The sequence below is a fragment of the Dysidea avara genome, chromosome 7 (assembly GCF_963678975.1).
Source record: "Dysidea avara chromosome 7, odDysAvar1.4, whole genome shotgun sequence".
NCBI lineage: Eukaryota > Metazoa > Porifera > Demospongiae > Dictyoceratida > Dysideidae > Dysidea > Dysidea avara.
In genome coordinates this window covers 5,626,479-5,652,842 of record NC_089278.1, presented here as the reverse complement: position 1 = coordinate 5,652,842, position 26,364 = coordinate 5,626,479, and the positions used below count along the sequence as shown (strand labels likewise).

The following is a 26,364-nucleotide window of genomic DNA, read 5'->3' as shown; positions in this document are numbered from 1 at the left end:
AATAGTACATAGCAAAAATGCCAATGTATCAATGTAATACTTACTGGACAATTTCATGTGAAAATCTGTCTTGGCCACCAGGGATTGCAAACGGTGGTAGAAAATGCTGAACAATGTACTCTTCAAACCCAGTTCGTTTTTGTAATCTTGCATGGTAACAAACAGCAACTGCCATTATTAAGCTCCTTATAACTGGATCCAGTGGCTACATTTAAAATCAACAACAGCTCATATGTAAAAGTATGTAAACAACTCGTATTACCTTGTAATCCTTCAAATCATTTAGCTGTTCCTCAATAATTTTATGCTTATCAAAAAACCACTCAAATACAATCATTGCTCTTTCTACATCACGAAGACTAACAAAACTACACTCATCCTACAAACAAATATATTGACATTTGTTTTGCTAGAGATGCATCATAAAATAAAAATCACCTCTCTGTTTCTCATATACATCTGGGAAGCAGCCAACACATGCGATACAGTAGCTTTGATTTGTTGGATATTAGGATGCATTGTAAAAGTTTCCTTCTTTTGAATCTGTAGTAAATAATAAATACATGGCAATATGGCAATATTATAATGGACAGTGTGTTATTCCTTTACTTACACGATCTGTCACAATTTGTGTAGTATAAGCTTCTTCAGTGTTATCAGTTAACTGTCCAAAGTCATAGACCAGTGGTTGCATACTTGGAGGTAATGCAAGCACACGATAAACTAGCTGCCTTAGTGGAATTGACCCTGTATAAAGTCAGTGCTATAAAATATTTAAGAGAATACAAAACACTTAAGCATACCCAATTTATGAATTGTCTTAGTTGATTTGATATAAAACCCTAAACCAGCATTTTCAAGACGTTGAATCATCTCCTTAGAATGCCTGAATGTTAAATTATAAATACATAAGGTTAATTCACACAATGACATACTTTCTGTATGGATTACAAGCAGCAATAAACTTGATATCTTCTGGTATAGGTTTACCATTCAATCTCCTATCACACATTATTTCCTTGATGAGACCTATAGCCTCAGTTGTGTTAGCCTCATCAAAAAACAACACAGTGTCAACTGGTGGAGAAGCTTTTTTGTTCTCCTTTGCTAATTCTAAAACCTCATTCATTCTTCGTTCAATATCTTGTTCAGTAATGCCTCCATGAACCTTGAAACACATTGCATTAATAATCACGTACAAACTGTAATTTTTATTTACTTTCATCATTAACATATTTTGGTGACCACTACCAAAAGCTTGCAAGTCACACATGTAACGAATCAGTCTTGTCTTGCCACAACCAGTCTCTCCCATTATCACCACAGGAATGTTACACCTACATATATATATGCAAAGTATTAGACACTTTTACATGTAATTATATTGTACCTAAATCTCATCTGAATAGCCATCATCTTCTTCATATTGTCAGTTGTTAAAACATACGAATCATCAGGATCTGACATGTACTGTATTCCCATCACAAAACATAATTTTTCTATCATAGTAAACCTGAAATAGTCACATTTATGTAATAAGCAAAATGCATTATGGCAGGCACTACTATCACAATTAATTTTTATTTTTTAAGATAGATTGATGTGCTAGCATATTTGCAATAGGCACGAGTGCATAATATGTATCAGGTAGAGCATGAGTGCCCATTGCATAACTGTTATGTACCACTCAACTAACAGGTGGAGAATATATCTTATAGGTCAGCTGCATCTGTTATAAATATAAAGGCCAGGTTTCTAATATCAAATTGTAGGTAGCTGGATCAAACGTTATAATGGTGCCGCTGCTCAAATGGTAGAAAGGTATAATATTATATATATATATATCTAATCCAAAACAGCCAAGCTGTAAAAAAAGTGTGCGGCCCTCAGAAAGGCTATGGTGAAAAAAGATGTGAAATCCAAGGTGGCGGCCAAGAAATGGCTGTGATGGTAGGTTAATGGTAAAAATTTTAATAACGACAATTCAGGTGAATTTTGTGCCAAGACCAAGCGGCACCAAATTCACCTGAATTGTTGTTATTAAAATTTTTACCATTAACCTACCATCACAGCCATTTCTTGGCCGCCACCTTGGATTTCACATCTTTTTTCACCATAGCCTTTCTCAGGGCCGCACTCTTTTTTTACAGCTTGGCTGTTTTGGATTAGATTTCACTTCTTTTTGTATTTGTATACCCCAAAGCCGGCCTATGGCCGGCTTTAGGGATTTTTAACCTGTCATTTTTTCTTTACTACAGGAAGAAGAAAAGATGAAGCAGGGTGATTTCTTTGTAGCTGACCTCTCTGCAAGGTGATCCTTCTAGCTGATCTCTCTAGAAGATGATTTGTCTGTAGCTGAATTCTCTACAGGGAAATTTGTTTGCTGCTGAACTCTCTACATGGTAGTTTCTTTGTAGCTGAACTCTCTACAATGTAACTTCTTCTAGCTGAACTCTCTACAGGGTGACTTGTTTGTAACTGAACCCTCTATAGGGTGATTTGTTTGTAGCTGAACTCTCTACAAGGTAACTTCTTCTAGCTGATCTTTCTACAGGGTGATTTGTTTGTAGCTGAATTCTCTACAGCGCGATTTGTTTGCTGCTGAACTCTCTACATGGTAGTTTCTTTTTAGCTGAACTCTCTACAATGTAACTTCTTCTAGCTGAACTCTCTACAGGTGACTTGTTTCTAGCTGATCTCTCTACAGGGTGACTTGTTTCTAGCTGAACTCTCTACAGGGTGATTTGTTTGTAGCTGAACTCTCTACAAGGTAACTTCCTCTTTCTACAGGGTGATTTGTTTGTAGCTGAATTCTCTACAGGGCGATTTGTTTGCAGCTGAACTCTCTACATGGTAGTTTCTTTGTAGCTGAACTCTCTACAATGTAACTTCTTCTAGCTGAACCCTCTACAGGATGACTTGTTTCTAGCTGATCTCTGTACAGGGTGACTTGTTCCTAGCTGAACTCTCTACAGGTGATTTGTTTGCAGCTGAACTCTCTTACATGGTGGTTTCTTTGTAGCTGAACTCTCTACAATGTAACTTCTTCTAGCTGAACTCTCTACAGGATGACTTGTTTCTAGCTGATCTCTCTACAGGGTGATCTGTTCGTAGCTGAAGTCTGTACAGAGTGGTTTGTTTGCAACTGAACTCTCTTACATGGTGGTTTCTTTGTAGCCGAACTCTCTACAAAGTGACTTCTTCTAGCTGATCTATCTACAGGATGACTTGTTTCTAACTAAACTCTTTACAGTGTGATCTGTTCATAGCGGAACTTTCTACTGGGTGATTTGTTTGCAGCTAAACTCTTTGCATGATTGTTTCTTTGTAACTGAACTCTCTACAAGGTAACTTCTTCTAGCTGATCTCTCTACAAGATGACTTGTTTCTAACTGAACTCTCTACAGTGTGATCTGTTCATAGCAGAACTTTCTACTGGGTGATTTGTTTGCAGCTAAATTCTTTGCATGATTGTTTCTTTGTAACTGAACTCTCTACAATGTGACTTCTTCTAGCTGATCTCTCTACAGGATGACTTGTTTCTAACTGAACTCTCTATAGTGGATCTGTTCATAGCGGAACTTTCTACTGGGTGATTTGTTTGCAGCTAAACTCTTTGCATGATTGTTTCTTTGTAACTGAACTCTCTACAAGGTAACTTCTTCTAGCTGATCTCTCTACAGGGCAATTTGTTTGTAGCTGAATTCTCTACAGGGTGATTTATTTGAGCTGAACTCTCTACATGATGGCTTCTTTGTAGATGAACTCTCTATTAGGTACCTTCTTCTAGCTGATCTGACTACAGGGTGACTTGTTTGTAGCTGAATTCCCTACAGAATAACTTGCAATGTAATATAACTGAGTAAATTATACATGCAACTGAATGCTTTATTAGGGTGACTGTTCTATTAGAGTATCTCGATCTCGCATTTGCTGCACGTAGTTGCCTTTCGAATCATAACTCAGTGATTTGTAATCCGATTTTTCTGTATTACTGCAAGAACTTTCTATGATGATTATTCCAGCTACATACAGATTTTCAGCTCGTTACTCTAAGCGGTTTGTCTGGTAGACATGAAAACTAATAATTTTTTTATTCATAAAAATCGATCGCGTAATTTTGACACAGGTTGGGTTTTGTGTCATATCTCCATGGTCTTTATCTCGATTCATTTCAAACCACAAAAAGGTACTCCTACGATGGTTGCTCCATCTACATATCAATTTTCAACTGATTCCTCCAAGGGGTTTACCCTGTAGGCGTGACAGACCTTCGACCTTATTTTACGCAAATAATCGGTCATAACTCCGTGAATGTTCATCGGATTCCTCCTACCAAAGTTGGTACGGAGATCTGCCTTAATGAGCCCTTTAAGTGTGCCAAATTTCAGCCCAATCCGAGCACGCATTCGTGTTTTATGGCGAATTTTGCGAAGTGTGCGAAATGAAGAAGATGAAGAAGAAAAAAACGAAGAAATTAAAATGAAATTTTGTTCGCTCGTATCTCGGAAATGGCTGGAGCGATTTTCTTCAAATTTGGTATGTAGACTCCCCTAACTGGGCGGCACGTCTCTAGCAAATTTGGTTCCAATCGGATAAGGGATCACAGAGCTACATAGGTGTGAAAATTGCGTTTTCTTTCTTCCTGTTAATATACTCACGGTGTGGCGCACCAGCTTCTTGGGCCGCACGACACACTATCGTGTGTCTTGATATATATATATAACCACCTTGATATATACATGTAGTGTTGTGGCCACAGTGTTTCTGCTGTTTTTCTTTTTTTTTTTTTTGGAAATTGTATCCTAAATGTATAGGTAATGTTTGATCTCTGGCCCCACAATTTTGTATGGCAGGCTATAAAAGAATTCTGAAGTATCTTTCCACCTATTAGGTGAGGTGAGTTTGGGCAATCTAGCACAAAATCGCAGCCAGTGCAATATACTGCATGATGCACCCATTGTGGTGTGCAAAACTGCACTGAGTGTGTTTTATGCTATAATATAATGCACTCGCTGAAGTCTGCAGCAGTGCCGTATATGAATTATGGTACTGGTGGTGCTATTGAACTGCTTTGCAAAGTGGTACATTAAGACACACGGTAGCATGTTGTGTGGCCAAGAAAGCTGCCATGCAGGAAGAAAGAAATCTGGATTTTCATGCATGTATATTTCCACGGTTCTTTCTCCAAAGCATACCATTTCTGCATTAGCTGTCTGCCAGGTAGGGTAGGCCACACAACAAATTTGATTGAATTTGCTTTAGCCATTCGTCAGATATAGGCAGCCAAAGTCTCAAATTTTTCTTTGTTTTTTACTGCTTGATGTAGATAAAGATCATCAAGACCGTGTGTCGTGCAGTCCAAGAAGCCAGCATGCAACACCGTGAGTATATTAACAGGAAGAAAGAAAACGCAATTTTCATGGATTCGTAACTCCGTGCTGCTTTATGGAACACTACAATCTTTGCTGTGGACACGCCCACCAACTTCAGTACCCTACAAACCAAATTTCAGCAAAAGTACTTCAAGCATTCCCAAGATATGAGACTTCAAAAATTGGCTTAGCTTCCTGTTTTTCTTCATCTTTTCGTGCACTTACAAAGACTGCCATATAATGTGAATGCAATATCCGATTTCCTTGAAATTTGGCACACAGAAAGGGAGTATAAAGACGCATCTTGGTACAAAGTTTGGCTGGAATTCGATAAGCAGTCAAGGAGTTATTAGTGATTATTCACGAAAATAACACTAATATATTGTCATGCCTACAGGGTAAACCGCTTATGGGAAGAAGCTGAAAATCGGTACATGGATAGGTTAACTATTGAACCTCAAACCTTTTGTGGTTTGAAAGAAATCGAGTTAAAGACCACGAAGATACAACAAAAAATCCAACAGTGTGTAACAATTATGCAATCGAGATTAGCTAATAAAAAAAACAAATACTTGCCACACCTACCAGACAAATTACTCAGTGGAATAACTTGAAAATCAGTGTACAGATGGATTAATCACCTTAGAAAGGATCAGATTTAAAGCCACAGAGTTATAACACGAAATCCAACTCCATGTAGCAAGTGCGGGATCGAGATACTCTAACAGAGCAGTCACTCTAATAAAGCAGCCACCCTGAAGAGAGATCAGCTAGAAACAAGTAACCCATCAACTACATTTCAAGTCATTCTGTACTAGAGAGTTCAAGTTACCCTGCTGAGAGATCACCAAGTTACTTTGTAGAGAGATCAGCAGGAAAAGTCACCCTGTTGAGAGATCAGCTAGAAACTAGACACAATAATATTATAGAGTTAAGCTACAAGCAAGTCACAAATCAGCTACAAAAAAGTTACTCTGTAGAGATCAGCTAGAAACAAGTTATCCTGTAGAAAGATCAGCTAGAAAACAAGTCACCCTGTAGAGAGATCAGCTACATACAAGTTACTCTGTAGAGAGATCAGCCAGTAATCTGTAGAGAGTTCAGCCAGACTTAATAACCCTGTAGAGAGATCAGCTAGAAACAAGTCACCCTGTAGAGACAAAGAAACCACTCTGTAGAGAATTCAGCTACAAGCAAGTTGCCCTGTAGAGATTTCAACTACAAACAGATCACCCTGTAAAGAGTTCAGCTAGAATCAAGTCACCCTGTAGAGAGATCAGCTAGAAACAAGTCACCCTGTAGAGAGATCAGCTAGAAGAGTCACCTTGTAGAGAGTTCAGCTACAAACATCACCCTGTAGATATTTCAGCTACAAACAGATCACCCTGCAGAGAGATCAGCTAGAAGTCCCCTTGTAGAGAGTTCAGCTACAAAGAAACCATTCTGTAGAGAGTTCAGTCACCTTGTAGAGAGTTCAGCCAGTGCACAAACAAGTCACCCTGTAGAGAGTTCAGCTAGACACAAGTCACCCTGTAGAGAGTTCAGCTACAAAGAAGCCACCCTGTAGAGAGTTCAGCTACATACAAGTTACTCTGTAGAGAGATCAGCCAGTAATCTGTAGAGAGTTCAGCCAGACTTAATAACCCTGTAGAGAGATCAGCTGGAAACAAGTCACCCTGTAGAGAGTTCAGTTACAAAGAAACCACTCTGTAGAGAATTCAGCTACAAGCAAGTCACCCTGTAGAGAGATCAGCTAGAAACATGTCACCCTATAGAGAGATCAGCTAGAAACTAGACACAATATAGAGAGTTCAGCTACAAACAAGTTACCCAGTAGAGAGATCAGCTAGAAACAAGTCACCCAGTAGAGAGATCAACTAGAAACAAGTTATCCTGTAGAGCATGCAATAAAATTAATACTGTATTTATAAAATTTGTATAATTACTGATAAAATCAAAAATACTTAAGTATTAAAAATCTGCTTCAAATCTTTCTCTTTTTCCTGTGGTAAAGAAAAAAAAGATAGGTCAAAAAAGCCCCAAAGCCAGCCTATGACCGGCTTTGGGGTATACAAATACAAAAAGAAGTGATATCTAATCCAAAACAGCCAAGCTATAAAAAAATGAGTGCAGCCCCCAAAAAGTCAGGGTGAAAATAAAAAAAGAAATCCAAGGTGGCGGCCAAGAAATGGCTGTGATGGTAGGTTAATGGTAAAAATTTTAATAACGACAATTCAGGTGAATTTGGTGCCATCTTTTTTCACCCTGGCTTTTTTGGGGGCCGCACTCTTTATTTACAGCTTGGCTGTTTGGATTAGATATAGTTTGCAGTGGATCTTATAAATATCCATGATGCTGTAAATGTGTATTCATGTAAAAAAGTGAAACTTTTGTCAGGCAAACCGTTTATGGGAATAACTTGAAATTTGGTGTGCACATAGGCTAGCAATCATAGCAGTGCCTTTTGATGGTTTGAAAAATAAAGAGTAACAGCTACTGAACAGACATGGGTCAAGCACTTAGGTCAAGGGCTTGAAGCAGTTTTCAAGCACCTGTATAAGTGCTTAAGTACAAGCACAAGCACAAGCCCAAATGCTGCAATTGAGTAAATGCTTCAAGTACAAAGTGAAGCACTATTTAAGTGCTTGCTATAATTACTTAATTACTTTATTAACAAACATATATAATGGTGCATGCAGTCATGCACCTATTGTTTTAAGTACTATTGTTATAATGAACAAACATCAATAGGTAAAAGTTTCATCTTTCAATCTGCACCTCTCAGACCTGAAGACTTTCCCTGCTACACTGAATAATTGTTCTACAGGTACATCTGATAGAACAATTATTCACATTTGATAGCACCTTATGGCCGTTAAATGAGAAGCTCATTGGATCAAAGACTTTTGATAAGAGCTGGCAGCTTATGTGCTTTAAAATGTGCTTATAAGCACTTTGAAATATAAGTAATTAAGTACCAGCACAAGCACAAATGCTGCACAGTAACAAATACTTTTAAGCACTTCAAAGCACTTCAAATCAAGTGCTTCAGGTGACGGTATAGTCACGGGCAATCATTCAGAATTTTGAATGCCTATCAATACTTTTTGAGAAGCCCATAAAACCAGTCTAGCAGCGTGAAAAGTTTTAAATGAAGGTGAAGCCCTTCATATTTAATGTTTTTATGTAGCTCCAGTGTAGTTTGAGGCAGGTGGAACACTACAATTTGTTGTAGTAACACAAGTAAGCCAGCCCGTACATCGCTCAGCTCCAGCTATCACTACCATGTTTTTCCGCCGCTAAATACAGCAAAAGCTGTAAGCTCTATTGGCATTTCTGGGGCTTAGTGATGCTGTATAGTAAATCTATTAGGTCCTGTGGAAGCGTTTTTGGCGTGTTTCTTCCCAGTGACTCAGATACAAGCCTTCAAAGAACTTGTTTCACTCGAAAAAACTACTAATAGTTCAATAAAACGTCTATACAACCAGTAAATTAAAAAATCGCTTCCACAGGACCTAGATATTTTAGTTGTTTAGTCACTTGTGTTGAAATTATAAGGATTTAGTAATCTGTTAGTCTGGTTTTTGGTGGCACGTTTTTATAAAACATCGCTCTATTGTGGACCACACACCCAAGAACAGTCGTTGTTCTATAGTAAAAACAAACAAGCACAATTAGTTGTATTGCTAACACAACACAGTTGTTGAAATTATTTATCCCTGCTTGGTTTAAAGGAGGTTTTGTAATTTGTTCCGCCCACGCATTTTAAAGCTATTCCGTAACCTTAAGGTGCTTATAAGTACAAGTGCTTAAGGCTTGACCCATGTCTGCTACTGAATTACAAAGCAAAAACCAAACAACTGTAAATTGTAGGATCAAGATACTCTAATACAACAGTCACCGCAGGATAAAAAAGTACATGAAAAATGTAAAAAAACTTACCACAGCTTGAACCAGGAACCTCCATACTGAACACTAAACTGCTATCACAGTTGCTCATCTTATGTAATTTATACTTTATAAATGAAAATTCTAGCGTAAATCTACTTAATAATCACAATTTCAAATGGAAATTCTAGAACATTCTATGTGCATCCTATTAGAATAACTTGTACTCCATTAGAGGTAATCATTACACTAATATTAAAAATATAGTCAAAAATAAAACAATCTTCTGTCTTCAGTAATCATCACTGTGTCTGTAGATAAGAAGAAATGGTGGTAAAAAAATAGAGTACAAAAAGGAATGAAATCTACACAAAACAGCCAGGTTGTAAAAAAAAAGGATGCAGCCTTCAAAGCTTGGGTGAAAAAAGTTGTGAAATCAAAGGTGATAGCTGCAATGATGTTAACGTTAATAAATTTTAATAATGGCTGTGCATTATTTACATTTAATTAATTATATTTCGTCAGATTCACTTCATGTAATACTGGTATTTCCTTTAAATTAGCATACATACAGAAAGTTTGTAGCTCTACAGTAAGTTCTAAAAGTAGAATCTTGCACATGTTTCTCCCTCTGGCTTCTTCTGCCCTACAAATAGTCCCTGAGCATTACATCATTGCTTTTTTTCCTTTTGCTGCGCAGCAGTGTTTGTAGTTCAGTGACACGTGTAAAATATTCTGATGGTAGAACAAACAGCAGACACCCAGAACGTCAGTTCTGGGCAGGATATTGATGCTCTATTACAAGACTCAGCGAAAAGGGTGGAGATTCTACAGCATCTGGGAACAGTGGAGTTTTCGCATCTCATTCTTAGTGGGACGACTGGAGGTAGTGTCTTACCGACTCCGTTCGGGATGTTTCCAACCCCTAGCGGGATGTTTCCGGCTCCAAATGGGACTGCTCCATTCTCCACGTCATGGTTTCCTTGTTCTCCCTTCCTGACCATATCCTTCCAGTGGATTAACCCACAACATCAGCTAGCCGCACAGGCTGCTTCAAGTGGTGAGACACTAGCTCCAGCAGTAACGGAGCCTGCGATGAATAATAACAATCTGGAGGATGCTGGAGGTGATAGTGATAATGAGTCAATGGCTGACTCAGACTTTGTCAAGTGTCAACTTGGTGTTGAGGAGTCTAAGGAGTTTCAACGAGTTCAATCCAAAGATTAACGACGAGGAGTTGTGGGAACCACTTGCTTCTATGGCTAAATTTCTTAACAAACATTTTAATAAATGCTTGGAAGATAAGGAACGCTGAGCCATCCTTACAGACTTTCCCAAACCTCAGCGCACTACAGGCTCCTAAGCTGGACCCAGAGGTGGAAGAACAGCTTTCCAAGAAGGGCAAAGACCCACATTTTGGAGCAGAAAAGACTCTATATAAACTCCATGAACAGTTGCTTGAGGTCACAGGCCCTCTTACCTGTCTGTGGTCCGATCTAATCAGACCAGATGCAAAACCCACAAATGAGCAGATGGTTTGGTTGCTCCAGAGAGCCTTGGTGCAAGTGGGTAGCACCTCCCAAGCAATAAACATCGAACAGAGAAAGATAGCTTGGGGAAGGATTAATCTCAGCATGAAGATCCTCACGAAAGACACCTATGATAACAGGAAGAATAACCTCTTTGGTCCAGGCTTCCTTGAGAAAGCATTGAAGAAGATTGACGCTGACAAAGCTCTGGTTAAAGTGGTGGATGATGGATCAAACCCACGGAAGAGGCCATTTGAGGATGACCCAAAGGATCTAGGTCATTTTTGTCCCAAGGCGCCCCCCCAGCTCAGTATGGCAACAAGGGGAACAACACCAGTACAAACCGTACAATTCCAACCCCAAGAAGGCTTTCTACCAGCACAAGAAACCCATACCAGCTCACAGTCACCGGAAATAGAGATTCCCTCCCAAGCATCCAAACCACTCAATTATATTTTACCAGCAGGGAAAATGTCCAGTTTTCTAGACAACTCCAGTTGGAAACAAATAACATCGGACCCCTGGACTCTACAGGTGGTACAAGGCTATCACATCAAGTGGGCCAGGCCTCCCTTCCACCCAATGATCACTTCAGTATCGTCAAGAGAAGGGTCCTTGCTGGTGAGGGAGGCAGTCCAGAACCTGCTTCAGAAAGGAGCAGTGGTAATGGCATCTACTTGCCAGGACCAATTCATAAGCAGGCTGTTCCTTGTAGCAAAGAAAGACGGATTGTTCAGACCCATGGTGAATCTGAAACCTCTGAACTGCTTTGTCCAGAAATTCCATTTCAAAATGGAAGGGTCAGGAATGATCAAGGATCTATTGCGAACAGAAGATTGGATGTGTACCTTGGGCACATACCTGTTGGTAGCAGTTGTCCAGGAACACAGGAATTTTCTGAGGTTCATGTGGGACAGAAAAATTTACGAGTTCACCTGTCCTCCATTTGGACTTCGCAGTGCTCCCCGCACATTTGCAAAGTTTCTCCGGCCAGTCATGGCATACTTGCGGAGGCAGGGACTACAATCGATCATTACCTGGACGACATTCTGATTATGCATCAGTCCAGGGAAGGCTTGCTACACCAGGTGGAATTGACAATGCAGCTGCTGGAGTCTTTGGGCTTTACCATCAACAGAGAGAAATCACAACTGAGTCTATCCCAGCAGATCCAGTTCCTGGGGTTCCAAGTGGACTCCAGGCAAATGAAATTCTTTCTCCTAGAGGAGAAAGTACAGGACACAGTACAAATTTGTCAAGAGATCCTGATTCGAGACAGGCTGCCAATCTGGCAGCTATCACAGTTGCTGGGAAAGTTGAATGTGGCACCCCAAGCACTACTGTCAGCCCCATTACATTACCGTCAGTTGCAACAGTTGAAGATCCAGTCACTCAGAAGGTCGAAGTCATTCAACACACTGGTGACACTAGATCAGAGAGCGACAGAAGAACTGCTCAGATGCAGGATGGGGAGCAGTGTGCCAGGAAGTCAGGACAGGAGGACCATGGTCCCATCAGGAGCGAGACCTGCACATCAATATGTTAGAACTGACAGCAGTCCTGTTAGTAGTACAGACATTTGCAAAGGATGGCCCCAGCGCACAGAGACACATCCATCTAATAATGGACAATGTCTCAACACTGACATATGTCTCCCAGATGGGGGGAACTAGTTCTCCAGACCTGATGAGAGTGGTTTGTACACTCTGGGACTGCTGCCTGCAGTGGAGAATCACCCTGTCGGCATCCCACTTACCAGGACTTGACATTGTGATTGCAGACCAGGAGTCAAGGGAGGTACAGACACCAGCCGAAAGGAAGCTTCAAAAGGAGCTATTCTTAAGAGTAATGATGCTCGATACTAGTATTGGTATCAATACTAGATACCAATACTAGTATTGGTATCAGCCCAATTTTGGTGGTATTGGACTTGTATTGGTAAGGCTATAAATGCCCGATACCAACCGATACTTTAAATAACATCATTTAATTACTTATCAAGATGGCGGTGTACATAGCGCATCGAACAGAGTTGAGCAAAAGATGATATAAGCCATGAATTCCTTAAAAGAAGCAGCTACTAGCATTGTTAGTACAGTGGAAACTGAAGTAAGCCACGAAATAAGATTCATTGAAGCCATAAACTATTATCTTTGCGTAATTGATAACCACAAAATCAGCAAACTGCAGTTGATGAGATTAGCAAGTGAGTTTAGTAAGCTGGTTTATTAACTATTATTCAAATCACCAGCTGTTGAGAAATGCCTGTGGGGAAAAGTATCAGTATCGGATTGGTATCGGCCATTTTCCGGCCTCAAATGTATCAGTATCGGATCGATAGTGAAAAAGTGATATCGGTGCATCACTACTTAAGAGTCAGCAGGTCCTTGGGACATTGCAGTGTGGATCTGTTTGCCAGCTGACTAAACCACCAGCTACCCAAGTACATCAGTTGGAGGCCAAGGCTAATAGCCTGCGGCAGCCAACCAATCACCCAAGCCAATACAAGTCTAACAAATGGAATTTTACATAGACATCGCAAAAATTTCAATTAAGAGTCAGTCAGCAGTAACATCGTATGTGCGTTTGATCGGTCAAGTCCATGAAAAGGTTATTTAACAAGTGTTTTAAAGCCACTATATTGTTTAAAGATTGTAATATAAAGTTTACCAAAATTTACAGGGGTAAGCATGCTTACCTCATGTTATTAAACAGTAGGTGTGGTCTGTATTTGAAAATGTAGCAGAATGTTTGTGAATAAGCAAACAAACTGTAGCACTTAAACAGATGTTTGTAAACTCATAGGGTAGCAAGGATAAAAGTTACAAAACACTGGTATTCATGGGGAGATTGAACATGCTCTAAGCGTTATCTAAAGGGTAAGCACACTGGTATTCATTAGAGGAGATTGAACATGCTCTAAGCGTTATCTAAATATATTACTCTTAATTACATTATTTTATTAGGTATTTCACGTGACTCTCAATAGTCGCAATAAAAAACTGAAAAATGATGGGGTTTACTGGGGATCTTTAGATATTCAGAGTGTGCTTCACGTAAGCTTCAGGACAATGTACTTTGTTTTGTAAAAAATGCTTGAATTCTGGGTGAAATTAATAAGTTGCGGTTTGGTGTATACAACTTTACCAGACCTGTCATGTATGTATTCTATAAATGGAACAATGATGATACAATCAATGCATTACACTGAGATTGGCTTATCTCCCTCCTCAATAAAACGATTTTTGTATAGTTTGTTTTAGTGGCGCTTAGAGCATGTCCAACCTCCTCTGGAAAATCATACTCTTAGTAAAGATCATGTGATCATTGACTAATTTTCATAATCGATTTTCACTACTACATAAAGGTCATGGTAGCCATGGTTACTTTTAATGTACCATGGCCAGCCAGATATGTACCCAGAAATTTACCTTTCTAGTTAGGTGGCTTTATGGTACATGTGTGTGTTAAAATATTGTGCTATGCATTTATGAGATGGCTAACTTGTCCCAAGCATTGTAGTTTTCATCAAAATTAACTCTCTGCAGAGTAAGTCCATCTCGTAACTGTTTTGTCATCAGACCTCCTTCAATGACTTCATTAGTTTTAGGATCAACAAGATTACCATCAGCTGTAATCTTAAAGCCAAGGAAAGTTACACTGACATGATCTTGGTTAAAGAAGAGGTAAGGATGAAAGCTGCAATAAGCATGCTAACATTAGCAACAATGCAATCACAATCACCTTACCTTGACTCCCAAGCTCTTCTTTCTACGATTTCATACTTTTTTGTAACATCTTCTTGGATATCGTCAATATTATCATCATTCTCTGCATACATTACTGCAGCTTTTAGTGAAGGTGTAGCAAAATCCTACATTATACATAATAGTATATGAATTATTATCAGATATTTCATAACTAACATACTCGTGACATTCTGATCATAAACTGTACAACAAACTGCTTAAATCCTTGTAGAATATCACCAACCACTGCCTCATTGCAAAATATCGAACCCTCACAATCACTCAACTGAACATTCAGAAATTTCACAAAGTTCTGTAATTCTGCCCAGGAAGGATTTCGGATGCCACAGTGCCTATACAATTTGTATACTACCATGGTTCACACTTCACAAAATGCAGTTGATATTTGACCCGATTCAAATTACATCAACATAATATATGTGTCACGATCAATATGGTTATAGTTATTATGGCTGCAATAAAACTCACTTCAATAGTAAATTTAATGCTTCAGGTACATTTCCTTCCACACTACTAAACCTATAACTAAACTTAGCCAAGTTTGTGTAGTTAGAAAATCTTTTCAAATACTGGTAGACACGCTGAAACCTTGCACTTCGAAATATACCATCATCCATGAACACTATGCTTTTTCCTAAAAGATGCCAAACGAGTATGCAATATACATACAACAAAAAATAATATTGTACAGTGAAACCTGTCTAATCCGGTCACCCTTGGGCCAGAATTTTCTGGCCTTAATAGACAGGTGGCTGCATTACAATTCACCTGTCTTAATCGGTCATCTAGATTTGCAATGAATTTGGCTGGATTACACAAGTCAATTTAAACATATTAAATGTATACAGTACAATTGGTAATGCTGATGCTTAGCTATGTCAGTATATACAGCACCTAACCAGCTGCAAAATATTTAGTTATTGTAGTTTGCTCTAAGTTCAGCTGCATCTTTGCATTTTGTAAAGATGTTACGACTTTCCCCATAGTCTCAGCAATTTCTTCTTCACCACTTTGAGATAAATATAGCAGTAGATCATTTGCCACAGAAATAGCTTCTGTGTGTGTACTAATGGAACTCTTCTCTGGCTCAGGCTCATCATCTTCACCGCTGATTTCCACATCAGATGGCTCATCATCTTCAACACTTGCACAAGCTATAGCACGTAGCTCTTCCCTCCAATTACTGGCTTCACCATCTATGTCATATGACTGACAAGTGCAGAAGTCATCATCTGCATTTAGGTATTCTTCAGACGTGCATGCTGAATTAATTTGTTTTACAAGGCCATCAAGACTTTCTTGTATATCAGCAAATGGATCTCCTGGAGGCTGATCTTCTGTACCATCAAGGTTTATGCCACAGGTCTTAAAACACCGACGTATGGTTTCAGGCTTTACTCGGTCCCAGGCTTCTTTAATCCATCGAATTGCTGTCAAAACATTAACGGACTTCACAATTTCAGAAGCACTAAGACTGCTACCATCAATTTGTTACAGGACATGGTTTAAAAGTAACTTCCTGTAATGACATTTAAAATTCTTAATTATGCCAGCATCCAATGGCTGCAGCTTTGATGTTGTATTTATGGGTAAAAATACTACTTTAATGTTTGAGAATTTTTCTTGCAAAGCTGGGTCATGAGAAGACACATTATCAATCAACAATAGAATTTTTCTGCCAGTTCTCAGTAGTCGTCTGTTCAATGTTGCAAGAAGAGTTATCATTATTTCATTATTCATCCAAGCTTTGGCGTTAGAATAATATGGAACACCATGTGGCTTTTTCAAATTTCTTATGCCTTTAAAACATCTAGGTTTGGCAGCTTTTCCAATTACAATAGGTGGCTCTTTATCACCGGCAAAAAATGCTACAGTAAGACGCTCCTTTGATCTCTTTCCACCTCTACATTCCTTTCTCTTCTCAGCTAATGTTTTATCAGGGAGTACCCTGTAAAAGCAGCCTGTTTCATCTTCATTCCAGATATCCTCCAATTTATAGCCCTGGACCAAAGCTTTGAGTCTTTCAAACCAGCCATCTATAGTTTCTTGTTGAACATCAGCTGCTTTACCACTGACAGTTAGCTGCTTTAAACCATAATGGTTTTTGAAACTTTGTAGCCAACCATTTGACGCTTTAAACTCTGGCTGGTGAAGCTTTTCTGCGATTAAACGAGCTTCAGCTCGTAGCATAGTCCCACTTACCGGGACATTCCTTTGCCTTACCAAACAATTATACCACTGATACACCGCATCATTTACCGATTGAAATGTAGCCTTTCGTTTGCGTTTCCTTGTAAATGGCTCCCCTTTTGTCTCAAATTCAAGCACAATCCTCTCTTTGTTCTTCAGAATTTGTTGGACCTGAGTTTGACCGCATTTGAATACTCCAGCAATAGCACGAGTGCTGTCTTGAGGATGTTTTTTTACGGTACTTAATCACGTTATAATGCTCTTTTAGCGACAGTTCATTTCTTGATAATTTTGACACCATAGCAGCTGTTCATCAGCCAGAAGCCTCAACTTCAATTTGTGATTATATACGTGTTTGGCAAGTTTAATTTTAACCTGTTACACAAATGAATACATCATTTATTGTGAGGGCTGATATCTGGAGGGGGCATAACATCAGGCATGGCAGGTAGTCACATCGATGCTTTTGAATTAACATTGTATATCCGAGGACACCATGTCTATAAAGAAGTATGGACTCCTTATGTTGGTGAAGAGTTGTCTGTCAAGAAAGAAACTGGAAACCTGTACGATGCATTTGCTGTGGCTGTGGAAAAAGAAGGGGATGTTGTTGGACATTTGTCCCAAAGTATAAGCAGGAATGTAAGCTACTTCATAAGTCACAGTGGGAATAATGCTACTTGTACTGTCACTGGTCCATGAGTGAATCGTGGAGTGGGGCTCGGAGTTGAAGTACCTTGTGCATATAGGTTTACTGGACAGAAATTGTTTGTTAAAAGATTTAAAGAATTGTTATATAATAAAAAGTGATGACCGTTATATGCGACGATAAATGTACAAGTGTTTAAGGTAATGGAAATTACAAGTGTGACTGTAGCGTGCAATTAGGCAGGTGGCCGCTTTACAGCTACATAATATGGGAACTTTGTATGATAGGTATTTGGGGACTTTTATGCTGGCTACAATAGGGATTATTCAGGTGCTGGATTAGACAGGTTTCACTGTATTATGCTGTACCTATGCTTTGTGTGTCGGTGCTATTTAAAACTTCTAATGGACTTGGGCAGTTCACTGTTGGGAACAATTCTAAAAGTGACATGGTACTGGGAAGTAATCCTTTAGACTTTTGGTACTTGATCCTTGACTTTAGGTCAATGTATGTTACTTCAACAATGTAATATTGAACAGGCAGACATTGCCAAATTTGACCCTTGCTGTTGGTGAGTGACTTCAATATCAATAAGCTGAACAGCAGCGTATCAACATCAGACAAAACCTGCAGAGATACGAAATGTGATTTGTTTTACTGAGAGGAGTTGGTCATGAATTATCCCTATGACACGAAATTATGCAACCATGCAAGCATTGTGCTAGGTGTTAAGGCTTGTTTAACAGCAACACATTGTACTAATTTGCGGAACCCATTGGCATGAATATATAATCCAACCTTTATGAGATGAATGATAAAATGTGACCAAACTCCTCAGCATAACTACACACAATACTACACAATAATAATATAACAACTCACAGAAGAAGCAATATCAAAGTGAATGATTTGGGCAGGAGGAGCAGAATAGTCAGGTACATGTTTACACAATGATGTCATGACTGTATCAGCATTAACCACAGGTCCATGAATTGGTACGATGACATGTGATTGTGGAGTATGTAATTTTTGGGCCAATCTCTTCACATACAAACTCTTCCCCATTCCTGATATGTCAGATGCTACTACTCTAACTGAAGACCTTTGTGGTAAATAAAAATTATAATATAGAATAGCATTCTAATATCTCTTACAGTTCATAATCAATTTTTGCTGCACATTTAGGATCTTCATTGATGAAATGCTTTTTGAGGTACAAGGATATTTCACTTGGGGTAGGAAGAGGTGGATATTCCCGCCGATATTGATGTAACTTAGACACAATGTGAGCCCTGTCTTCATCCTCCAAACTACACACAATAGCTACACGATAACCTGTAAAATGACAACAAAAGACACAACAACGTACAAGCTGCTTTATGATGTAACATACGTATTTGTTTTACATTAAAGGTGCAGAAACAATGATTAAATTAAAATTACTGCATACCTTACCAACAAGAAAGAAAATTATCATAACATAATATTACAAAACATACCATTATTTCCTTGAGAAAGATTGTCATACTCCTTAAATGCAGCTTCGCATACTTGATAAGACAGTCGTTCAGCATGTGCAAGACAATAAATATTCTTAAAACCAGGGTCTTTCATTGCCCTATGCCATAGAAGCTCAACCTTTGACAAAATAAATTATCACAACAAAATACTGATTGTGATAATCAAAAGCAATCATAAACTTCTAATGGTATAACATTATTACGTAGTTAAGTGCTACAGTGGAACCTCTCTATTAGGGGGATTTTGAGACCCAGAATTTTTGGCCACTTTTTGCTGTGATACAGAGGTTTTCCTCTTTCAGAGGTGAAAAATGTATTAGTTATGGCCAAAATTTTTGTTCTTATTATGAAGGTTTTTTTCTGTTATGTCCTTAATTCAGAGAGTTTGTTAAGAGTTCCACTGTAATTATTATCAAACAAGAAAATAAGTCATTGCAATTTTTGAAATAGTATAACATTCTCTTAGCATTTAGTGAATGAGGAATACTATGTATCAGAGGCAACTTCATAAACACACTAACAAAAAAGTTGTTTACCTCTTCAGCAGTTGTGGTAGATGTACAAATACAGACTTCTGCTGATGAAGGTAACGGCAATTTGGGATCTCTCATATACAAAGACAACACAGCCTTCAGGACATCACCTACATACATGTAATAAAGCACACTGCTTGATCATGCAGAGATAATGTTGGTCCTGCACAGGGAACTACATGAAGTTTGTGTTTCTCACTAAAACCAGACATGAACCTTTTGATTCTTGGTTGGCAGCACTAGTTTGGTGCAATCAAGTTGATATAGTTTTTCATAGTAAAGACAAACAATTCTGAACAATTCCGTAATTCAAAAAAAAGGTTATTAAACAAAAGTTTCTGGTGACTAACTGAGTAATGCTTCAGACAAACATAACTTGACAATAATGGCTAAGGCTACAGGTTAGATTTTTGATATTCACAGGTAAATATCCAGGGCATGTTTTTCAATGTACTGCAAGAGATTAATTTTTTTTTTAATTTTGAGGAGGGAAAAATTATTACATCATGTTTACCTTCAAAAGTCTAGTACACATTGGATTAAGCTATAATTGTTACAGCCACAGTATAACATATACTGCTTACATACCTGTAGATAGAAATACATTCAGAGATAGTTTATACCAATTGTAACTTGAAAGAAACCAGACAATTAGCTACGGACATAAAGCCATGAGTGACAAGTGCTTCTCATTCACTTAGGGGTGTGACTGCTTCAGGATAAGCACAGGGGCTACTAAGACGTTTATGACAGACATTACAGAGCACTTACAAAGTGATGCTACGGGCATTTATAATCAATTCTACCATATAGTAGTTATGGCAGTAAGTGAGTTAAGCCAATTCTGGATATAAAGTCTGGAAAGTTTGGCATGTAGAAATTGATACTACATTTTGTTCTCTACAATAATAATGCCTGTACAAAAAACAAAAAGACTAAATCACAAAAGCTGGCCATAAACTGTCAAATTTGCCAGTTTGGGATTTTTTGAAGGCTGCACCCATTTTGTTGTTTTGGCATGGATTATATGGTTACTGGTGAACAACAATCTCTGTTGTTTAGTACATTTAGCTCTATATCAAGACACATGGTAGTGTGTCGTGCGGCCCAAGAAGCCGGCGCGCAACACCCGTGAGTATATTGACAGGAAGAAAGAAAACGCAATTTTCGCACCTCCGTAGCTCTGTGATGCCTTGATGAAACAAGACGATTTTTGCTGTGGACATTCCCTCCACCTTCAGCACTCCACATTCCAAATTTGAGCGAAATCGCTTCAAGCGTTCCCGAGATATGCGACTTCAAAAATTGGCTTAGTTTCTTAGTTTTTTTTTTTTTCTTCTTATTTTTCTTCCTCTTTTCGCACACTTACAAAAACTGCTATAAAACGCAAACGCAATATCCGATTGCCTTGAAATTTGGCACACCGAAGGGGGGGTCGCAAACGCAATATCCGATTGCCTTGAAATTTGGCACACTGAAGGGGGGGTATAAAGGCACATCACTGTACCAACTTTGGCTGGAATACGATAAACAGCAAAAGAGTTATGATCGATTATTCACGAAAAATAACACCAATATGTTGTCATGCCTACAGGGTAAACCGCGTATGGGAAGAAGCTGAAAATCGGTGGGTGAATAGGTTAACTATTGAACCTCAAACCTTTTGTGGTTTGAAAGAAATCGAACTAAAAACCAGGAAGATACCATGAAAAAACCAACAGTGTGTAATAATTATGCAATTGAGATTAGCTAATAAAAAACTACTACTTGCCACGCCTACCAGATAAACCACTTGGGGTAATGCTTTGAAAATCGCTGTATAGATGGAGTAATCATCTTAGAAAGGCTTTTCAATGGCGTAGAAGAATCAGACTTAAAGCCACGGAGTTATAACACGAAATCCAACTTGGTGCAGCAAGTGCGAGATCGAGATACTCTAATAGAGCAGTCATCCTAATAGAGCAGTCACCCTGAAGAGAATTCAAGAGATCAGCAAGAAACAAGTAACCTGTATAGAGATCAGCTACAAACAAGTTACCCTGTAGAGAGATCAGCTACAAACAATTCACCCTGTAGAGAGATCAGCTAAAAGAAGTTACCTTGTAGGGAGTTCATGCAACTATGGAAAGAGATAGTTCAGCTAGAAGAAATCACCTTGTAGAGTTCAGCTACAAAGAAACTACCATGTAGAGAGTTCAGTTACAAACAAATCGCCCTGTAGAGAGATAAATAGAAGAAATTACCTTGTAGATAGTTCAGCTACAAAGAAACCATCATGTAGAGAGTTCAGCTGCAAACAAATCAACTGTAGAGAGTTCAGCTACAAACAAATCTCCCTGTAGAGAGATCAGCTAGAAGAAGTTACCTTGTGGAGAGTTCAGTTACAAAGAAACCATCATGTAGAGAGTTCAGCTGCAAACAAATCACCTGTAGAGAGTTCAGCTACAAACAAAACGCCCTGTAGAGAGATCAGCTAGAAGAAATTACCTTGTGGAGAGTTCAGCTACAAATAGCCAAACTCTCTACAGGTGATTTGTTTGCAGCTGAACTCTCTACATGGTGGTTTGTTTGTAACTGAACTCTCTACAAGGTAATTTCTTCTAGCTGATCTCTCTACAGGGAGTTTTGTTTGTAGCTGAACTCTCTACAGGTGATTTGTTTGCAGCTGAACTCTCTACATGATGGTTTCTTTGTAGCTGAACTCTCTACAAGGTAACTTCTTCTAGCTGATCTTTCTACTATGTGATTTGTTTGTAGCTGGACTCTCTACAAGGAAACTTCTTCTAGCTGATCTCTCTACAGGGAGATTTGTTTGCAGCTGAACTCTCTACATGATGGTTTCTCTGTAGCTGATCTCTCTATAAGGTAACTTCTTTTAGCTGATGTCTCTACAAAGTCACTAGTTTGTAGCTGAACTCTCTACATGATGGTTTTTTTGTAACTGAACTCTCTATAAGGTGACTTCTTCTAGCTGATCTTTCTACAGGATGATTTGCTTGTAGCTGAACTCTGTACAAGGAAACTTCTTCTAGCTGATCTCTGTACAGGGAGATTTGTTTGTAGCCGAACTCTCTACAGGTGATTTGTTTGCAGCTGAACTCTCTACATGATGGTTTCTTTGTAGCTGAACTCTCTACAAGGTAACTTCTTCTAGCTGATCTCTCTACAGGGAGATTTGTTTGTAGCTGAACTCTCTACAGGTGATTTGTTTGCAGCTGAACTCTCTACATGATGGTTTCTTTGTAGCTGAACTCTCCACAAGGTAACTTCTTCTAGCTGATCTTTCTACAGGGTGATTTGTTTGTAGCTGAACTCTCTACAAGGAAACTTCTTCTAGCTGATCTTTCTACTATGTGATTTGTTTGTAGCTGGACTCTCTACAAGGAAACTTCTTCTAGCTGATCTCTCTACAGGGAGATTTGTTTGCAGCTGAACTCTCTACATGATGGTTTCTCTGTAGCTGATCTCTCTATAAGGTAACTTCTTTTAGCTGATGTCTCTACAAAGTCACTAGTTTGTAGCTGAACTCTCTACATGATGGTTTTTTTGTAACTGAACTCTCTATAAGGTGACTTCTTCTAGCTGATCTTTCTACAGGATGATTTGCTTGTAGCTGAACTCTGTACAAGGAAACTTCTTCTAGCTGATCTCTGTACAGGGAGATTTGTTTGTAGCCGAACTCTCTACAGGTGATTTGTTTGCAGCTGAACTCTCTACATGATGGTTTCTTTGTAGCTGAACTCTCTACAAGGTAACTTCTTCTAGCTGATCTCTCTACAGGGAGATTTGTTTGTAGCTGAACTCTCTACAGGTGATTTGTTTGCAGCTGAACTCTCTACATGATGGTTTCTTTGTAGCTGAACTCTCCACAAGGTAACTTCTTCTAGCTGATCTTTCTACAGGGTGATTTGTTTGTAGCTGAACTCTCTACAAGGAAACTTCTTCTAGCTGATCTCTCTACAGGGAGATTTGTTTGTAGATGAACTCTCTACAGGTGATTGTTTGCAGCTGAACTCTCTACATGATGGTTTCTTTGTAGCTGAACTCTCCACAAGGTAACTTCTTCTAGCTGATCTTTCTACATGGTGATTTGTTTGTAGCTGAACTCTCTACAAGGAAACTTCTTCTAGCTGATCTCTCTACAAAGAGATTTGTTTGTAGCTGAACTCTCTACAGGTGATTTGTTTGTAGCTGAACTCTCTACATGATGGTTTCTTTTGCTACAAACAAATCTCTCTGTAGAGAGATCAGCTAGAAGAAGTTTCCTTGTAGAGAGTTCAGCTACAAACAAATCACCCTGTAGAAAGATCAGCTAGAAGGAGTCACCTTGTAGAGAGTTCAGCTACAAAGAACCATCATGTAGAGAGTTCAGCTACAAACAAATCACATAGTAGAAAGATCAGCTAGAAGAAGTTACCTTGTGGAGAGTTCAGCTACAAAGAAACCATCATGTAGAGAGTTCAGCTGCAAACAAATCACCTGTAGAGAGTTCAGCTACAAACAAATCTCCCTGTAGAGAGATCAGCTAGAAGAAATTACCTTGTAGAGAGTTCAGTTACAAAGAAACCACCATGTAAAGAGTTCAGCTTCAAAGAAATCACCCTGTAGAAAATTCAGCCACATACAAATTGCCCTGTAGAAAGACCAGTTAGAAGAAGTTACCTTGTAGAGAGTTCAGCTACAAAGAAACCATTCTGTAAAGAGCTCAGCTGCAAACAAATCACCTGCACAGAATTCAGCTACAAACAAATCACCCTGTAGAGAGATCAGCTAGAAGAAGTTACCTTGTAGATAGTTCAGCAACAAACAAATCACCCTATAGAGAGATCAGCTAGAAGAAGTTACCTTGTAGATTATTCAGCTACAAACACTTCACCCTGTAGAGAGAGCAGCAAGAAGAAGTCACCTTGTAGAGTGTTCAGTTACAAAGAAACCACCATGAAGAGTTCTGTAATAAATATATGTATTATATATATATAATTTGTACATTTACTGATAAAATCAGAAATATTTAAGGTACATCTGCTTCATCTTTTCTTCTTCCTGTGGTAAAGAAAAAAAGACAGGTTAAAAAAGTCCCAAAGCCGCTATGGCCGGCTTTGGGGTATAGAAATACAAAAAGAAATGAAATCTAATCCAAAACAGCCAAGCTGTAAAAAAACAGTGCGGCCCTCAAAAAAACTATGGTGAAAAAAGATGTGAAATCCAAGGTGGCGGCCAAGAAATGTCTGTGATGGTAGATTAATGGTAAAAATTTTAATAACGGCAATTTAGGTGAATTTTTTGCCAAGATCAAGCGGCACAAAAATTCACCTGAATTGTCGTTATTAAAATTTTTACCATTAATCTACCATCACAGCCATTTCTTGGCCGCCACCTTGGATTTCACATCTTTTTTCACCATAGCCTTTTTGAGGGCCGCACTGTTTTTTTACAGCTTGGCTGTTTTGGATTAGATTAGCTTAATATCTTTACATTTGTTTACAATATAAACATCAAGTATTTACAAATACCACATAAAGTAGGTGCTTACCAGGTGCAACAATTATAAGATTTGGTTCTCCAGAATGTAAAATTTTGTCAGGAAAATATCTAGCTTCCTCTAAACCTATAAGTGACAGAATATAAAATGATTATGTATGCATACGTACACACCAGCAAAGTTATCATGAATTTGTTCAAGCACAGTTGCAGTTTCTAGTATACCCAAGTATTCAGTAGCTGATGCCTCATCCTTAACTTCTTTCCATTCATCACTACCAGTGACATCATAACCAATCAAATAACTATAAGTATTTAAAAGCTTACCCAACAGCCACTTCGGTCTCTTCATCCTGTAAAGGTATAGGATGACTACCAGAGCCAAACAATGGCTGCACTCCATCATCATCTTCAGTTTCAGCATTTAAACACCAGTCTGATGCAAGATCAAAATCCCCATTGTACAATGTTGTTCCTTTGATAGCAAGATTTGGTGAAAACCCTAATTCTACAATTAACTTCTGCACCACAGGGTGATTAATATCAATGTTTTCTTTCTGTACAGGCTTTTCTGACTTAGTCATTTGTTGTGCTAAAACCTCTGAATCATCATTATTAGCTACATTGACAATATTTTTGTTAATAGTCTCAACAGAGTCATATCCAACATTAGCTTCATCATTATCCATGTCATTGTACTGGTTAGCATTATCAAAGCACCAATCCATAGCAACTACCAACTTATCATCGTCATCAGCACATAATGAAAATGCATGTTTTACAGCTTTGTAGCAAACTATCTTGCTATATTTCGCATCAGTTCTCAATTCCTCGTACAGTGCTTCCTCATCTTCAGAAAGATTTTGAATTAACTCTTCCAATTCTTCCTTTACAAGTTTGACATTGTCTTCCAATTCATTTTCTGCCATTGAATATTCAACAGTCTCAACCAACTGGTCTTCAGTACCAGGTATAGATGATGATGCTTCAATACTTGCTTGTTCTTCAATATTGGAATTACCAAGAGCTTCTTGCTCACTGAATATTGCAATGACTTCTTCAACTATATTATTAACCTCATCAGAACTAATGGTCAAAGAAAAACTCATCAGTAATGAGTATAGCTCTACTGTTATAGTATTTGGCTTAAGCCGCTTTAAGTTACCAAGTTCACGTCTTATTTGTAGTAACTGTTGTGTAGTAAAATAGTTCAGCGCATGAAACTCACGACGATGTTGGTTTACTGAGTCAAGCAAAGAGCTGAGTTCTTTTTCCATGCTGGTTGCTTGGTCAGCCAACCCAACCTCAGACACTGTTGAACATGCAAATGTTAAAGACCACGAAATGTAGTTTGTGTGCCCAGCATTTTGTAGATCATGTAAGGTATCTGCAATTCTACAGACCAGATGAAATACCTGCAAATTAAAAA

The 26,364-nt window shown here is 38.5% G+C and overlaps 1 protein-coding gene across 1 annotated transcript in view; it reads right to left on the bottom strand.

Annotated features, from left to right (window-relative positions):
* The window catches only part of LOC136261923 (E3 ubiquitin-protein ligase rnf213-alpha-like), a 225,384-nt gene that overhangs the window by 79,586 nt on the left and 119,434 nt on the right, over window positions 1–26,364 (bottom strand). The window contains exons 21-40 of the mRNA XM_066056017.1: window positions 25,263–26,350; window positions 25,110–25,210; window positions 24,988–25,062; window positions 19,458–19,564; window positions 18,901–19,039; window positions 18,556–18,736; window positions 18,284–18,503; window positions 17,770–18,028; window positions 15,031–15,196; window positions 14,723–14,894; window positions 14,542–14,666; window positions 14,297–14,491; window positions 1,391–1,513; window positions 1,220–1,337; window positions 936–1,168; window positions 804–886; window positions 614–747; window positions 439–543; window positions 263–379; window positions 45–205 (exon numbers count right to left, since the gene is read on the bottom strand). Of these exons, the coding sequence (XP_065912089.1) occupies window positions 45–205; window positions 263–379; window positions 439–543; window positions 614–747; window positions 804–886; window positions 936–1,168; window positions 1,220–1,337; window positions 1,391–1,513; window positions 14,297–14,491; window positions 14,542–14,666; window positions 14,723–14,894; window positions 15,031–15,196; window positions 17,770–18,028; window positions 18,284–18,503; window positions 18,556–18,736; window positions 18,901–19,039; window positions 19,458–19,564; window positions 24,988–25,062; window positions 25,110–25,210; window positions 25,263–26,350 (3,902 nt within the window). The remainder of the gene's footprint in view (window positions 1–44; window positions 206–262; window positions 380–438; window positions 544–613; window positions 748–803; window positions 887–935; window positions 1,169–1,219; window positions 1,338–1,390; window positions 1,514–14,296; window positions 14,492–14,541; window positions 14,667–14,722; window positions 14,895–15,030; window positions 15,197–17,769; window positions 18,029–18,283; window positions 18,504–18,555; window positions 18,737–18,900; window positions 19,040–19,457; window positions 19,565–24,987; window positions 25,063–25,109; window positions 25,211–25,262; window positions 26,351–26,364) is intronic.